This window comes from Artibeus jamaicensis, unplaced genomic scaffold (assembly GCF_021234435.1).
Source record: "Artibeus jamaicensis isolate MK-2021 breed Jamaican fruit bat unplaced genomic scaffold, CSHL_Jam_final contig_415, whole genome shotgun sequence".
NCBI classification, from domain to species: domain Eukaryota; kingdom Metazoa; phylum Chordata; class Mammalia; order Chiroptera; family Phyllostomidae; genus Artibeus; species Artibeus jamaicensis.
Genome location: NW_026521823.1, coordinates 7655215 through 7673556, shown reverse-complemented (window position 1 = coordinate 7673556; position 18342 = coordinate 7655215). Strand labels below are relative to the sequence as shown.

General features: G+C 36.4%; 1 protein-coding gene across 2 annotated transcripts in view; it reads left to right on the top strand.

Moving 5' to 3' along the window:
• DIAPH3 (diaphanous related formin 3) overlaps nt 1–18342 on the top strand; it is a 470657-nt gene that overhangs the window by 129301 nt on the left and 323014 nt on the right. For both annotated transcript variants that reach the window (XM_053665456.1, XM_053665455.1), the window contains 4 exons: nt 5544–5618; nt 5704–5773; nt 10582–10718; nt 13285–13390. In XM_053665456.1, the coding sequence (XP_053521431.1) occupies nt 5544–5618; nt 5704–5773; nt 10582–10718; nt 13285–13390 (388 nt within the window). The remainder of the gene's footprint in view (nt 1–5543; nt 5619–5703; nt 5774–10581; nt 10719–13284; nt 13391–18342) is intronic.

The window sequence follows — 18342 nt, the reverse complement described above, 5'->3', positions numbered from 1 at the left end:
GGAAGAAAAAGAGAGAGAGACATTGCTGATGTGAGAGAGAAGCATTGATCACTTGCCTGCTGACTGGGGCTCATACCCTCAACTGTTTGTTGTATGGGATGACACTCTAACCATTCAGCCACCCAGCCAGGGTGAATATGTAAAGCACCCAGGTTGTGTCACTTTTGTTATAGCAACCCTAGGAAACTAATACTGAGGGATACTTTCTCAACTTAATTACACAAATTATAAAAATTTTATAGCTAATATTATATTTAATGGTGAAATGCTTTCCCCTTAGGATGGGAACAGGGCAAGGGTGTTTGCTCTAACCACTGTTATTCAACACAGCACTAGAAATTCTAGCTAGTGCAATGAGACAAGAAAACGAAATAAAGAGAATATGAATCAGAAAGGAAGAAGTAAAAGTATTTCCATTTACAGAGGACATGATTGTTTATGTAGAAAAGTTCAAAGAATTTATGAAAACTTCTAGAACTAATTAGTGAGTTCAGCAGGATTGCAGGATTCAAGACAAAAATCAATTGTATTTTGCAAGGTGAAAAAGTTCTTGAGATTTTTTGTACAACAGTGTGCATATAGGTAACAATACTATACACTTAAATATTAAGAGGATATATTTATAAGACGTGTTTTTCTAACCTGAAAAACAAAACAATTGTATTTCTATGTACTAGCAAGCGAACTTTTGGAAAACAGCATCATTTATTACTGCTGCTCAAAAACAAATACTCTGGTATAAATCTAAATTTATGTATATGACGTTTATGTTTAAAACTATGAAATAATGGTGAAAGAAATCAAATAAGTTCTCTCCATGATCATGAGCGAGGAGACTCAACTCATTGGAGTTGTTGGCAGAATTCAATTCCTTGCAGTTGTGTGACTGACATCTCTATTTTCTTGATAGTTACTGACTTAGGGTTATTTCAGCTTTTTGAGTCCACCCACATTTTGTAGCTCACATTTCTCTTCCTCTGTCTTTAAAGCCTGTAAAGGCAGGTTGAGTTGCTCTCATGTTTTGAATCTCTTTCTTGCATCTCTGGTTGCCTACCCAGCTGGAGATAGGTCTTAGCCTTTAAGAATCCTGTAACTAGATTGGACCCACGTGGATAATGTAGGGTCATTTTGTATTTTAACATAATCTAATTAGCCATCTTAATTCCACCTGCAACTGTAATTTCCCTTTTAATTTCTCTTTGCAATGCAGTATAATATATTCATAGGTTTTGGTGTTAGGGCGTGGCCATCTTTGGTGGGAGCAGAAGTGGGCTTCCGTTGCCTAACACAAATATGTGCCTGATCCTTTAATGGCTTCCCATTGCCCATGGCATTAGATACAGTTTTTTCAAAATCAGTCTCATTCCTACCTGTTTGGTTTTATCTCTAATATAGCTGGTGCTCAGTACAGGTTGCATCTTTAACATTTAATGTCTTTGCATGTATTTCCTCCTGACTTGTCCTTCAAGACTCAGGTCAGACATCAGCAGCTTTGTTCCCAAGAGGTAGATGATTATAACACTTATTATTACATTATGGGAATAATTTTGTTCAACATCGTTTCAATCACTGGTTTGTGATCCTTTCAAGGGCAGAGAACATGTTTTATTCAGTTTTGTTTTTCTCATATGTATTACAGTATTAAGCACATAGTGAGCCCTTATTAAAGGCTGGCTGACTTGGTTAATGAGCACTTGAGGTTTAGTAGTAATGAAACCACCCTTCTAGCAGCAGTCAATCAAGTCCTAAAGTGTGATGTAGGACAGAGTCTTTAGATTCATCATCCTTGGTTCAGTATGGATAAGTACCAGTTTCAAAATCAGAATAGATGTTCCTGGCATGAAGTTTGAGACAGGTTCAGTGATGCTACATAGAACACATCATCTCTTTGTGTCTTTTTCTATGTATATAAAGTGAGGGTGTGCGCCTGTGCATCAGCAGACCTAGATGCTATTTCAAGTGAACTTAATCTCTCAGTGTATTCCTTTCCTTCTGTATAAAATTGGAAAGTGATTCAGTTCCCTTCTGAAACCATTTATTCAGTATAGTCTGTCCCTGGTGCTGGAGATAAAAAGACAAAGAAGGAATGGTCCCTCTTCTCCAGTTTGCATGCCTCAGGTACTATTGCTCTTAAGACTGGTAGGCTTGTTTCAGCTCTGACAGTCGGTGATGCATTTGTCTTTTCCTTCCTTAGGGCACATTTGGGAAGAGTTAGTAACTTGAACTTTAGTCTGTAGAAAACATACACACATAGTGCTTTGTTCCTTTGGCTGGGAAGTAAATCTGAGGCTTGACTGTATGTTGCCTCTTGTGCTCTATGAGGTGACTGTATTTGCTTCATAAAGCCAATGACACTTTGGAAATCACTTTGCACACTTCTGATTTCATTCTCTGTCTTTGGAAGCAATAACTGAATTTCAAAGCCTAATCTGCTTTGAACATTTAAAGGTGGTTTGAACATTTAATCCTAGAGACCTGCTCTTCCTTCTCTTTTTTCTCTTCTTCTTCTTCCTTCACCTTTTCTTTTCTCCTACCTTGAGACCCCATTATGAAGTGCTAAATAGTAATAAATATACTTAGATGTGTCTCTTGAAGCAATTAAGAGTTTCATATTTCCTGTTACAGAATTTTAAGAAATAGATTTTGTTTTAAATTAGTGCTTAACACATTACTTTTCGCTTTCTAAAGCAGTTTTTTTCCCAATGCAAATGCTATGCTAATCTCTGTGCCATTTCTATCATGAAGAAAAAAACATTTGCACAATGCTCATTCATCCATGAATGCAGTTTATAGTTGAACCACGTAATGCCTGATGGCACTTTGCTGACAGGCCCAGAATAAATAGTACAGACTTTGTTTTCTGAAGATTGATTATTTATAGATCAGTTGATTATTTTTTTCCAGGTTGCTTCTTGCACTGATGATGAGAAATTTTTTACTTTTGTAGAAAGCTATGGATTTCAATAAACCTCTTGTCAGGACTGCAGACCTACCTACTCAATATCACTTTTTATCTTGAACATCTTTTCTGAAGAGATAGGAACTGGTGGTATTTGCCCCTATCCTTAAAAATAATATTGCTGAAAATAGTAGGGGTGGGGGCGAATGTTTTGAGAGAATGGGTTTGTGGGTGATAACTTGTTAATACAATAGTACGTTAGCCTTGCGGGTTTTTAGGAAAATGGGAAGACGTTTTATGTCTATTTAATTTGTGTTTCAGTATTACTTTTTCAATGAGTACTTTCATCAGCTTCCTTTTCATGTTAAAATATAGTGTTTCTTTTGTTACTGAGCATCCTAGTTTCTGCTCTCTGTACTGTGTCCTGCTTTTCTTATTTTTGATGTTTAGTGAAATATAGTCTGCCTTTCATAAGACTGTTACCATCCTCTTTGATTTTATTGACGTTGATAAATTACTTCCCACCATGAGTTAAAAGATTGTAATATGAAGTCATTAGGTAGGATGCCTCTTTACATTTAACTGTGTTTTATAGAGAATTAGTTTATATGTAATATACATGAATGGATGTAAGTTTCGCTTTAATGATTCATATTCTACAATATAAAAGAGACTTATGTAGTGGGTCCAAAATGGTCTATGTGAGGATGTATTTTTGTGGGCCCCCATATTGTAGATACAGTTTTTATATTAGTGGTGATACATTTTTAAAATAGCTATGTTCTATTAACTACTCAGACCAGAGGCCTTATCTTGATTTACCTGGGTTAATAGGCTTTCTGAACTGTGCACTGGACTCCAAGATAAGCATATTAAATTCAACAAGGTCTTTTTGTTATATTAACATAATTTTAAATTTGTATATTTTGGTACAAGGCAGTTTTAGGAATAGTAACTGTATTGTCCACAGTGATTGAAGATGATAGTAGTGTGAGTCATCCTAAGCTGCTCATATTAGCTTTAGAATGTTTTTATGGATATGCTTTTAAATATAGAGATTGCTGAAAATTCGCTTCAAACAACACGCTGAAGTCCCACTGTGAGGTACTGACACGGGAGGGCCTGATGAACGGAGCCTGTCCGCACATGTCAGGACCAGCCCACGTAGAACTCAAATCACTCCTTATGTGTTTGATTACAAGCTTCCCTGCTGCATGTGAAATAAGAATAAATACAGAATAGGAGACAGCAAGACAAACAGTTAAGCGGGATGCCCTAGGTGTGTTCGTGAAACATGAAAGACGGAATTGAAATGTCCACAGGTAATGTGTGTTGCTGATAGAGCAGAGTGAACTCTTCGCTTTTGAAGCAGCATTCTGGTTTGAAAATACCAGCTTCTCGTTAACTTTTTTTTTCTTCCCTTAACTATGATAGTGACCTTCAGTCTTTTTTTTACAGAGGAGGGTCGTTACTGTATGGTGCATTCTTGAATTAGTTATTCCTTGGTTTTCACAGAGAATAGACGAATAAAAGTAATCTGAGAAGAGTATGCAGTGTAAATAGCAAATTGTGGTTTTTGGGGAGTGGTAAAATCAGAAATTCTAAAGCTTATAGGTGATTAAGCTGTGTTTACAGAAATGTACAAATAAAGGTAGATTTTTATTTTTCGTGTAAAATGGTGCATTTGCTTTTTACCCTTCTTATTTTCGTGGGAAATGTTATATTGTATCCTAAGACAGTGGTATTATATCCTGGTTATATGACTTAAATTTGTTTTTATTCTTTATAATGTGCTGTGTTTGATTATTGGACAAAATTTTGTTTTTATCATTTCATTTTTCTTTTTTACATTTTATTTTCATTTTTGATTTTAGAGAGAGGGGAAGGGAGGGAGAAAGAGAGGGCAAGAAACACTGAAGTGAGAGAAACATTGATTGGTTGCTTTCCATACATGCCCCAGGGGACCAAACCTGCAGTCCAGGCGTGTGCCCCTGACTGGTAATCTAACCTGGAGTTAAACCAGCAACCTTTTGGTTTGCCAGATGTTGCCCAACCGGCGGTCCACCCTGGCCAGGGCAACATTTCATTTTTCAAAGGCCACACATATCACACACACACAAACATACATACTTACAAAGATACAAATGAAGAGATATAAACACATATATTTTTTGCTTTCTTCTTGTTATCATTTTATTTATTGACTTAGGCATTCTAAATCACCACTGGAAAAAAATGCATTATTTCTATGAAGGTGGATTTTCTATAATCTCAGTGAGCTATTGTGTGTTGGCAGTGATGTCCTAATTACATACTGTACTGGGACTGTATTTATGGGCTTCTGGAATAGAGGTGGTTTGGTGAGGATGAAAATACTCATTTAAAAAATAATGAAGAAACTTTAAAAAAAAAATCAAACCTTGAAACTTAGGAAATTCTCAGCAATTATAAAGATGCACACCACTCATTGTATTTTTGCTCCATTACAACTAAGACTATGAATTACGAATGATTCTATACAAGATATTATTCTTATATTGTGTTATGATTAGAATATAACTACTGTAAAATATGTGTGATGGTCTTGTGATATTCCACACTGAGAACACTGACACTGTATAACAGCGTTTTTCTTGTTTTTCAGTTGGGTGCAGAGCTTTGGCTGTGAGGGGCTGGGGTTATTGTTGGACATTTTGGAAAAACTGATTAGTAGCAAAATGTAAGTATTGTTAATTATTTACACTTAAGCTACATTTGCATGTCCAGTTATAATTCTAACACTGACATCTTTTATGCCGATGCAGACAAGAAAACATTGTAAAGAAGAATCAGCACAAAGTCATACAGTGTCTGAAGGCTTTGATGAATACCCAGGTGTGTACATGGTTAATCATATTGTATTCATTTTTCACCGATTCTTCTAGAATTTTTAAGAATTAGAGTTGTGTAATGAATCTGCACTTAAGTGATGTACTGCTTTGACACACTGTTTAGTACATAATGGAAAACATATGGAATTGTATAATTTTTATTTTTGTATACAAACCACTGTCTTTCAGCGGAGAAAGCTTGGGGATAAATGGACCGTGTTGTGGCCCTTCTCACGTGTCGTTTAATCTCTCCCTCCCTGTCTCTCTCCTTCCCTTCCTGCCCTTCTTTTTGTCCTTCCCTCACTTCCCTCCTTACTCTCTTGCTCTCTCTCTCTCTTAATTTTCGAAACCATAGCCTGAATCACCTTTGAAATCATACATGATTGTTAAATGGGGTTTGCACTAATATTCATTACCAAAGAATCAAGTTGGAAAGACTTAATTTTTACAGTTTAGGAATTCAACTGTATAATGCAATTAATGAAAATGATAAAACAGGTCCCAGAAATGGAGCAGTTATGCTTAATACACGTATTATTGAGACCAAATGTAATATGACGGATCTGCAGATTTTGCATATTTAAAGAGGAAACATTAGAAGAGAAAAATACTTCAAGCTCTTTACTGAAGTTAGATTTTCTGAAAGGATTTCTTTTATACTGTTAATTGAAGAAATTTCTCTACCCATGCCGTGTCTTTAGCTCCAACATCTAAACGCATTTACCTCATGATGTGTGAGTAATGATAGGTATTTTAGTTGCTGTAAAGGCAGCAGGAGAGGAAATTGTACTTATGAGGGTGTGATGATTTGTGTTTTATAGCAAACTGTACACTTCTGATTAATTTTATTTTTAATATTTTGCCTTTGATTTTCAGAATAAACCTTTAGAAGACTTCGCACAGAAGTACTGATATTTAAATTATTAACATTTATTTCATGTATTTTTACTACATATAGCAAATATTTATGTTTTCTAATTATTTTTAACTTGCTGAATTATTTATGTATTTTTTAGCATTTTCTGGAGCTAAGTTTTCTATTTTTAACCAGTGAAATATTTTTCTCCTCCCTCACCCCTTCTAATTAGATAAGATTTTCAAGGAAAACATCTGCTGTGGAAATCAAACTTCTTTCTGTTGTTCTGTGAGAAGTAGGTTTTAGGTATTTTGCAGACTATATCATAAGAATAAATGAACAAAGGAATCAGAAACTACTGACGGGGAGAGGCCTTTTCACATCGTGAGTGCATAGCGCTGCTTCAGGAGGCTCCTTCGAAAGCGGAAACAGAGAAATTGAACATTCACTAGTGGTGGCAAGTCTGAGAGAAGAGAAAACCTAGCACCATTTTTTCAAACCAGAAGGGCAGGGGGATCCTAATTTGGGAAGAATTTCAGGGTTACAGTGAGATGGCATATTGAAAATAATATTCCTATTTGTTTTGAGACTGGATAGGACAGGGGGTAAACTTTGTATGTATTTATATTCTAATTAGTATACTGTTACTTTTTATAACACAGTATTGCTTACAGTTTGTATATGTGGAGCTGATATATGTTGCTATTTGTATTTGTTAATATCACTTGTGCTAATTGGAATGAAAAGTTAAGTTACTGATACTTGGAATTAGTATTATATATTCTGTCTGAAATTTTTGGTAAGGCTATTTCTTCTTTCCCAAGACCTGCTGATGCTGTTTTTTATATCTCCTTGTGCAGCCTTCCTTCATAAGAGGTATTGAACGATGAACAATACAGGCTTTAGAGAAAAAAGTGTGGTGCCTTATTTTGAACTAGTAGTTATTTATATAATTAATAAGCAAATTTAATAATATATGAAAGTGAATTTCTTATAACACTAAAGTGGACTAATTTTTTAAATGGAAAAAGATTGTGAATATTAGTTTTGCAATCATCCTGATTGCAAAAGTCAGGATGAAAAGTTAATTTATTGAAATTAAAAGGTGAGCAGAAGAGGGGTTTCCTTTTGGTCAGTTAAGCTTCTGTGTGTGGCTTTGAGTTGCACCCCTCAGTGAGGGTGCTTCGCTCCTGGAGCCAGTCCCTCCCCCATGTTGTTTCTGCCGCTGGGGTTGGCTCACTGGTGCTGGCAGGGCTGGGGGACTTGTTCAGCAGCAGATGCATGTAGTGTCGGGCGGGCGCCCTCTACAGGGATTTGGGTTACTAACCTTCCCCTACCTAACCCTTCTTCGTTGGCCTGAACTTCCCTCTATTAGGTAATAATAGGCCTCGTGTAGAATGCAGATGGAATCTGACATTAGTCCTCAGTTTAGAACACAGGTTTTCTTAGAATCCAGAGTGGGTCTTTGACATTGAGTCAAGAGTCTTCCTTAGACCTTCCAAAAGTTGTCACCACCTCTGTTACTTTGTAAAAGCCTTCACTTAATGCACTGTACATGCCAGCACTGGTAAGTCAGTTAATTCTCCCACAAAGTTGACATTTTTTGTTTTGCTTTGCTTTGTGTTTTAAATAATTGGATGAGAGTAATTTTATACACGTAGGCAGCAATTCTGTCTTCACTTCTAGATATTGAATATTGACAACTGTCTTCATTCCATGCTAAAACTGATAACTACACATTTTTACATTAGCAAAATCAGAGAATACTGCCTGTGATGGAGCATTGGGGGTCACAGGATGATGGTCAAAATTGTGAGATCAGAGAATGCTGTTCTGCGCTTCCTACCTGATGGTTTAGAGGTCGACACAGAGAAGTTAGTTGTAGTGTTGCCCAGAGGAAAGTAGTATGAAAATCCCGTGAGTGGCTGGAGGAACCACAGGGTTGTGAATCCAGGAAGGCACTCACTGGCTAAGGCTAGCCAAGGGGGTGGGAAATGAGGGGAAAATGCTGGAGGCAGGCTTTTCTCAGTCCTCACGTTTCTGAAGACAGAGCCAGTCCTTTGTACTTGGTAACTGTTGACTGGTTGAATTTTTGAATTGGATCTAAGTGGTATATTACAAGCCCCTGACAATTTCCTGGAATGATCTTTGAGCCACATTATAGTGTCTGGTCTCGTGCCTGCTTTTGTGTTCTTTGTCTCAGGTGTGACACAAACCCAAGAAATCACAGAAGTGAGCATTTCCAGGCCAGTGCAGTTATCTCTGTAACTTTCCCCAGTCACCACCAAGACAGTAGTCTTCCCCAAAATTGTATCCTGATCCTTTTGATCCTCTGTCCCTCCTTCTTTATACCTGTGTTCCCTAGTTTAAAGTAAATGCAGTATCTCAGCACGGTGTGAAGGCTTCTTTACATAAAAGCTATTTATAATAGGAAAGTTATAACTAAAATCTCGTAACACTCAACACATTTGGGTCTAAGCCTGTTATAGATTCAGCTATGATACATACGTCCAGTGCTAATTTTTAGTGTAAACCATAGTTCATAGGTTCATAATTGGGATAAGGCCTTTTTTAATTCTTAGGAGTAACTATAATTAACCAATTTCTCACTTCTGGAGGATTCTCTGGGATGCATGGTAAATAAATAGTATTGTTTTATTACTTCTCTGAATTCTTTGTTTTGTTTTGTTTTTTTTAAGATTTTATTTGTTCATCTTTAGAGGGGAAGGGAAGGAGAGAGGGAGAGAAATATCAATGTACAGTTGCCTCTTGTGTGTCCCCTGCTGGGAACTGGCCGGCAACCTAGGCATGTACCCTGACTGGGAATCGAACCGTGGTTGCTTGATTCCCAGGCCTGCGCTCAATCCACTGAACTACACCCGCCAGGGCCAATTCTTTGTTTTTTGATACTTGTCTTCCATAGATGGTAAAGAGGCCTTAGCGATGTATACATCCTTATATCAGAACACTGTCATTAACATAAACTTCTGTCTTCTAGTTGGATGTGACATCTTGGCAGTAGCAAACAAACTTTGTTCTTATGCCAAATCATCCCATTTTTATATGTGTTTACAACTAACTACACTGTGTTTCTGATGATAAATATTCCAATCAAAATACATATGCTCCTTAATGCAGTTTCTATATGGTACGTGCCCAAATCATCCTTTGGCTCTTTCCTGTTTTGAATGAGGTGTTACTCTCTGGGCCTGCACTGTATAATGTGATTGCTGTATGCATGTGGCTATTGAGAATTTGAAATGTGTCTAGTCAGAGTTGAAATGTGCTGTAAGTATAAAATACATACTAGATTACACTACTTTGGGAGGAAGAAAGTGAAATGCCTCATCAACGAATGTTTTATTTAGATTATATGTTGAAATGCTATTACTTTAGATGTACTGAAATGTTTATTAAAACTAGTTTTCATTTTTGCTTGTAAATTTTGCATTGCACATGCAGCTCACGGTGTGGTTCTCCGGGACAGAGTGCGGCTTCTTGCCGCTGTGTGTCTCTTGCCGGTCTTCCCCCCACAGGAAGAATCCTGATGGCTTTAGTGTCTACTTCATCGTCTGACTTTATGTTTTGTATGTTTCTGTTGGGAAATCGTAATAGTTTACACTGCTTCTTTCTTTTCCAGTTGACTGCTTATCTATGTTAATAATTAATCAGTCAGTATTATAAAATCATCTTTGAATGGTTATTTGTATTTGGTTGATTCTTATAGTTCTTGATATAAAGTGTATTCTATTCATTTTTAGGATGTTAACATTCTTTATATTTTTTAGCTTTAGTAGTTGTAAAAATATAAATTAAATATATTGATATTATATAAATTTAACATATAAATAAATATTTAAAATATAAATATTTTTTAATAGCTACATTTTCTTCAGAACACTGGTTTTTTTAAACTAACTGTTAACATTTAACCTCTCATTTCCAAAATGTTACAGTATGGCTTGGAAAGGATTATGAGTGAAGAGAGGAGTCTTTCTTTATTAGCCAAGGCTATCGATCCTGAGCACCCCAGCATGATGACGGACGTGGTCAAACTTCTCTCTGCAGTGTGCATTGTCGGGGAGGAAAGCATGTGAGTCTTCTGAACTTACTCCTTTCATTATATAATGATTTAAGACAAGGTGATGTATTTAATGTTTTCATTATCTACTCTGTTTTAGACTGGAATTTAAATAAATGAAGTGTACTTAAGCAACTGATTTAGATTCATGTAGGCCAGCAGTCCCCAACCTTTTTGGTACCAGGGAACCATTTGTGGAAGACAATTTTTCCACAGACTGGGGGCAGTGCATGGCTTGAGAGCCTGCCACCAGATGCAGCTTAATTGTCACTTGCCACTCACTGATATGAGTCTGCAACTAATTAGTTTGTTACAGTCTCTGTGTAGTCAAACCTCTCTGCTAATGGTCATCTGTATTTGCACCACTGTGGTTGTTGAGCTGGCTCAGCTCCACCCCTGATCATCAGGCGTTAGAGGCGTTAGATTCTCATAAGGAGTGTGCAGCCTAGATCCCTCACGCATGCTGTTCAGGTTGGGTTCACGCTCCTGTGAGAATCTGATGCCACCGCTGATCTGACAGGAGGCAGAGCCCAGGCAGTAATGTGAGCGATGGGCAGCTGCTGAAAATGCAGATGGAGCTTTGCTCTCCACCCACCTCCTGCTGTGCGGCCAGGTTCCTAAAAGGCTGTGGACTGGTACTGGTCCGTGGCCCAGGGTTTGGGAAGCCCTGATATAGGCCGTGAGATACCGACTTCTTCATCTTACTTATTTTAGACTGTTCTGGACTCAGACCCTAAATAAAAATGCTAAGTGAAGATTTGAAAAAGATGCTAATGAGTTCTGCCTTGTATTTTTTTTTTTTTAGATAGATAGAATTAATTCAAAGTGTAGGTCATATATATTCCATTATAAAAAAGCAAATATACTACTTAAAAATCTGTATGTAAGGCAGATTTAAAAAGGGACATATGGAATTGTATTTTACTGGTTGAGGGTACAAAGTTCTTGACCATAAGATACATACTGAAGCTTTTAAAGAGATTATTATTTATGTTATAGCTGTACCTAAAGACTATTACATGCGTATTAAAAGAATTATAAAGGGGAACTTTTTTAAAAAGAAGATTGGGGGTTCTTATTACAAGGAGCCATTTAAAAATGACATAAAATATTTAAAAAAAGAATAAAGATATAAAAACCAAAAAGCCAGAGACAAATGGAAACAGCCCTCTCAGGTAAGGGTAGGCAGAGCCCTGTGAGTGGCACTTCCTGCATACAGTGGGACATTGTCCTTGTGGTGATCCTGCTGTGGCTGGTGACTATCGAACCTCTCAGTCTGGATTTAGTTGGAGAGTCAACAGGTGGCAGCACTCAGCCCTGCCCTTCTGTGCCCATGTGCATCTAGGAGAGTTTCTGTGGGTGAAGCTGCACCTGCTGCAATCCCAGCACGCAAAGCCAGGCAAACAGCCTAAGCACTTTGCATTTTCCATTTTAAAGAGGCCATATTAATTTTGGTATAGAAACCTAAGAGTAAATTTAATGTCTTCTTTATTGAATATATTGGGGTGATGTGAGTTATTAAAATTATACAGATTTCAGGAGTACAATTCTATACCATCAAAATATATTGTATTATGTGTTTACTCTCCCGAGTCAAGTTTCCTTCTAGAGTGAATTTAGTGTTGTCATGTAGGGTACTTCCTGTGCCCCCCCCCCTTCTCTCCTTTCTCCGTTTCTCCCACGCTTCCGATTTCTTCTCCTCTTCCCTCTTTCCTTTTTCTTCCCTCTCCCTTTCTTCTTCCTTTTCCGTTTTCTTTCCTCTTTTTCTTTATCCTTTTTTCTTGTTTTTTCCCCTCCTATTTTTTCTTCTTCCCCTAGTTCCATATTATTTCTATTATTTTTTTATTTCAAAATAGGACTCAAAATGACATAAATATTGATAACTCTGAGGACCCACCTGTTTGTGCTCACAAACTATGAAACCATGTGAGCTTCTACAGTGTGCTCGGTCCTGTGAACACAGCTATTTGTTTTAAAGGAGAAGCCAGTGCAGTTCCTGTTAAACTATTTTTTTATTCAACTATAATTTCTTACTAGTATATATTTGTGCCTATCAGAGCTTCAGTTACTTATATTTGAGAGGAAGTAAAGTGTAGTGGTTATGAGCATTTATATGGTGCAGACTCTCTGGTTTTAGATCCTTGCTCCATCTTTTAGTAGATGGAGGACAAATTGCTTAACCTTTTCTGCCTCAGTTGCCTAGTTTGTAATACGGAATGATGATAATACCTAATTCATAGAATTATAGACATTAAAATGAGTTACTATTTGTAAACTGGTTTACATCAGGTTCAGTTAGTGCCTGATGTGTAGTAAGCACTATATAAATGCTTGATAAATGAACATCATCTTATGGTTATTATGAGGAATAAATAAATCAAAATGTGTAATATGCTTAGAGCATTGCTGGATATATATTGTGTGAACTGCTGATGCGTACTGAGTAAGCTACTTTGAAATGTTCTTGGTTGCCTGGAAGAAGTATTGACTACAGAGATTATTAAATCAAGCAATTAGATTATAGCATTTGGATTATTCTCAGTTTGCAATTTAATAGTAAATTCAAAATTTCCAATAGCCTTGAAGAGGTTTTAGAAGCTTTAACATCAGCTGGAGAAGAAAGAAGAATTGACAGATTTTCTTCTATTGTGAAAGGTCTTCGGCACAATTCAGTCCAACTGCAAGTAGGTGTCATGTACATCAAGCACATTGTTTTGTAACCTGTTTTCTGACTGGTTTATATTGAACACGATAGTGTGAAATCCTGAGTGTCATTTACTATTTCATACCATTTTTAAGAATTGTATAGAATTCTATTCATTCTGTATCATAATTTATCTTATAGATGCAGCTTGGTATATACCCACAATTGCTTCTATAGGGTTACTTTCCTAGAAGTTGACTTATTGGTTTCTCTGTAAACTTTGTGATTGTGGTCCCACAAATTGTTTATTCTGTGTTAGTTTTACAAGTTGATTATAATTTTGAAAAAATTTTGGCAATTTCTCCTAATGGCTTCTTATAATAATTTTTATAACTGAAATTTTGTATGAGTAATAATGATGACCAAGGTACACTTATAGAGATTTTCAAAATATTTAAATGCCCCCCAAAAGTCACATTTGGAATTAAACATTAGAGTATCCAAGGTGCATAATAATATTCATTTACTTTCTCCTTAAGAAAGGAGATGAGTTTTTCTCCCTGTAATTATTGTTACAGTCACTGCTAATCAATTGTGAGTATATTTAAGGAAATCTTGATAAAACATTTCTGAGAAAAAATCAGAAAATGTTAGGAACTGTCAAATTAATAAATCTCTAATGACATTTCTGATGACAGTGTTTGTGAGGGTGACATTTTTGATGACACTGTTGTGAGTGGCTGGTGAGGAATCCTTCTGGGATTTGTTGCTGGGCACTAGGCAGGTGTGCAGCTGTGAGTGTGTGACCATGCTGAGTGGGGTTCAGTTAGTGCAGCCCCTGGAAAAGAGCCCCTCCTTGCTCATCCGGGCTTATCAGAGGGCTTGCAAGTAAGGATCTGGGATGTGTTACCCACTTCTGACCCAGACCCCGCTCTTTTCCCTCCTTTCTCTTCTTTGCCTCCTTTTGCATCTGTTCCCAGATTCCCTGTTCACCACAATGTTAATGAAGAGTAAACCTAAAAGAAACTTTGTTGAGAAAAACTGAACAGCTACTTTAGGTGAATTTTCATCCAGTAATCACGTTAATTTCTGTATATATAATATTTGTGCAAATATCAGATTATTAGATTAATTTCACTTACTTTTGCAGCATGTTAGAGATCATGTCTAATTTTTAAAATCTCATTTATGAAATTTAATGGTTGCATATAAACTTTATGCCCTAAATGAAGACTTTTTTTGTACTAACATATAATTTTTGTATCTAATCACATACGTGCTATGAAAGTGGGAAATGTAGTGTCTTGTAGTGACAAGAATAGACTTCTGAGGCAGGCTGCCTCCAATTTAAGTTCCAGCTCTTCACGTCCTAGTTGTGTGACTCTGGGTCAACCCCAAACCTCTTCCGTAGCTCGGTTTTCTCATTGGTAAGATGGAGATAATTAATATCAATACCCAGCTCGTTGTCGATGCAAGGATTACATAGGATAATGTTTTTAAAATGCTAGTGTAGTGCTCAGTTCTTTAGCAGAATTGTTGAGTAAAAGCAAGCCGTAAAAAGTAATTTTGTTAAATTAAACAAAGTCAGTGGAGAGTGGAGATTGGAAGTGATCTTCATTTTTTTTTCAGGAACATTACCAGTGTTGATATTAAAATTGGTATTAACTATACAACCCAGAAATTGCACTCGTGAACATTTATCCCAGATTAATGAAAATTTTCACACACAGAAAAAATAAACAAATTTTTATGGCAGCTCTATTGGTCGTGGCTCAACTGGAAACAACCCAGAGCCTTGACCACTGGTGAATGATTAAGTGGTGGTGCAGCCATTCCACAGAATACTGCTCAGAAAGGAGTGAACCACTGATACACATAACTTGCGTGATCTCCAAAGAATCATCCTAATTGAAAAATGCCAGTTCTGAAAGGTTAAGCATTATATAATTCCTTTTATATAATATTTTTCAAATAACTAAATTTATAGAGCTGGAGAACAATTTGATGGTTGCCAAAGTTTGGGATCGTGTCTGGGAAGGTATTGAGTATAGCCATAAATAAATAGCAAGAGTGAGTTTTGTATGGTTGAAACACTTGTGTGTCTTGATTATAGTGATGGTTATATAAATCTACACATATAATAAAAGTTCATAGAATTGCACATGCACACATACGCATGAGTGTGAAGGTGGTACAGTCTGAATAAACTGTGGACTGTACTGATTTCAGTTCCCTCTTTTTGGTATACTCTAATTCAAGATGTTACCAAGACATGAAGAAATTACAATATATACATATATGTCTAAAGACTTGACATAGATTTGAAGTGATTTCTTTTTTAATAGCTTTATGTAAATTTTTATAAATTACATAAATTCACATTATATAATTCACCCACTTTAAAGTATATGTCCAGTGTTTATAATTGCAGAGTTGTGCAACTTTCACTACAATTTTAGAACAGTTTCATCATCCCTAAAAGAAACTCCTTGTCCCTTAGCTCTAGGTGACCATTAATTCACTATCTCTATAGGGTTTCATAGTCTGGACATGTGATATAAATGAAATCATGCAATTTCTGGTCCTTTGTGACTGGCTTCATTCACTTAGTACAATATTTTCACAGTTCACCTATGTTTATAGCATGTATCAGAACTTCATTTTTTGTTCTTTGGATGTGTACTGCATTTTGTTTATCATTTGTCACTTGGAGGTTTGGGATGTTTCTACTTTCTGACTTTTATAAAAAATGTAGCTGTGGGTATTAGTGGAGAGGCTGTCTTTTTGCTGACTGCTTATGTTTCATGTGTATGGAAGGGGATACGGGGCACAGAGCATTGGGGCCGACCCCAGTGTCTTCCTTTAATAGTTGTAGAAGTCATGTATTTAGTACAGTTCTTAAGAAATTTTTTTACCAAGATGTAGATGGCTGGTCGTATTTGCTTTCATGAAACTAATGGCCTTAGTTGTAAATAATTATATTTTTTATGGTTAATAATGTTATTTTTTTGATGCCCTGTAAACACTAAAATAAATTTCTTGACATTGTTCTTAAAGTTTAGTTTTCATTGGTAAATGAAAAGTCATCATGGCATCACTTATTAAAGTTCATTTCTTTTTCACTTTTAGGATAAGTTCAGGTTAAATTTGCATGCTCTTGATTGAGAACATAGACAGTGGAAACAATAGTTCTTTCTTACTTCCCCTTCTCATCCATTTTGTTGTGAATTTTTACTTTTTAATTGAGGTTTTCCATTATTCTGAAGCCCAGTGTGTGGAATTGCTAGGACGTGGCAACCTTAAATTAAGAGTTAAAAGTTCCCATGTTTTAGAGGCTATTTTGGGGGTTGGGGGAGATTCTCTTTTCTGGGATTGCTGATTGTGCACTACTTATGTTTAAAATGATAAAGTAGCACTTCAGTAATATCTAAAAATACTTTCCTTTTTGAGTGCTTTGGAATTTTTTATAAAATAAAGCATATTTTAAAGCTAGCTGGTTATCAATTTTCCCATAAAGCTATGGCTATAAGTGCCCATTTTACTCTATTAGCTGTATAATTTGCATATATTAAAATATACTAGTTTGGGTGATATTGGCAGATCACCAAATTAAAAATAAAACTTGTTTGTTGCTGAATAAAATAGAACTCAATTGTTTGTTTTTATGTCAGAGGAGATGGTTGGTAGTAAAATTCAAAAAAATGCATTTTTTTCTTGCGAAGTATATTTATAACGAAGTACTTTTTAAAGGAGGATTTTTAGATTTTCTTGAGTCTGGTCATAATAATGGAGATAATTGGACTGCCTATGTTTCTGATGGAATGAGCATACTTCTACTGCCCTGCAGTGCTCTGCTCAGCCCCCAATAGCTTGTAAAAATGTAAAAAACTGAGTTCCAGAAATAACTCAAAATTATTTTTAGGCCTTGGAGAGTCTTACTATGAGGAAAGAAGTACAAATATAAATATTGGAGTTAAAAAGTAGATGTACATTATTTTTTTCCAAGTGTAGCAGATGAGGTTTTTGGCTTCAAGCAGTATAATCTGCTCTAGGTGGTTTAAGCAGGAAATACCACTGGACACCTTGCAGAATTCCTGGCAGGTTCAGAGAACCATATGTGGATAGTGGATAACCAGAAGTAATGAGAAGAAGAAATGTCGGAATCCACATCTAGAGATGTTCCCATGGAAACACCACTCCCAACACTCTACTCTGATTAGCACCGAGGCACTAAGGACAGACAGTAAGCACCAAAGCTTTTCCACATGGACCTGTTTTCTTCATAAATGTAATTGTCCCCTCTTGTTGGCCAGATCGTATTTTAGCAGAAAAGGGTTGGACTAAGTATGGGCGAACCAATCTCTAGTTTCTGCTACCTCTTGATATTATCTGTTATTTTCATTTCTCTCCTCTCTCTCTCTCTCTTTTTTCTTTCTTTCTGTGTGTGTCCTTTTTCTTCTCTTATTAGAAACACTTTGCTAGATTACTAGAAGCATTAATCTAGCTTTTAAAGAGTTTGTTGGAAGCTTTGCTGTCGTCACAGGGCTGATTTGAATTGTTGTAGATTTTTGTCAGGAAAGGAGCCAATTCTAGAGTGTTGTTGAGTGGATATTTGGCTTTCCTTTTGTGTCTCTGTTTTCAGGCCCAGAGTGACAGCCTGCCACACCTTTCCTTTCCTGTGGTGTCTTTCTTCCTTATCTAGTCCCCTTGGACTCATGGCTGTGCAGTGTGAAGAACACGAATGGTCTGCAATTTTATACCACTTGTAAACTAACAAGTTAGTATATCACAGTTTTAGGGTTGCTGTCAGAAGACACAAACTCTTAGATCAAACATGAAGGACTTTATTACCCACAGCAATAGCTGTAGATTGAGTATCGGCTTTGCCTCAGCCCCAGTGGCCAGTTGCATTGGGTTGTGTTTCAGGAGAGAAACCTAAATTCAGGAGAATTTAGGGAATACAACCTGATTATCATGGGCAGCGATCATTCT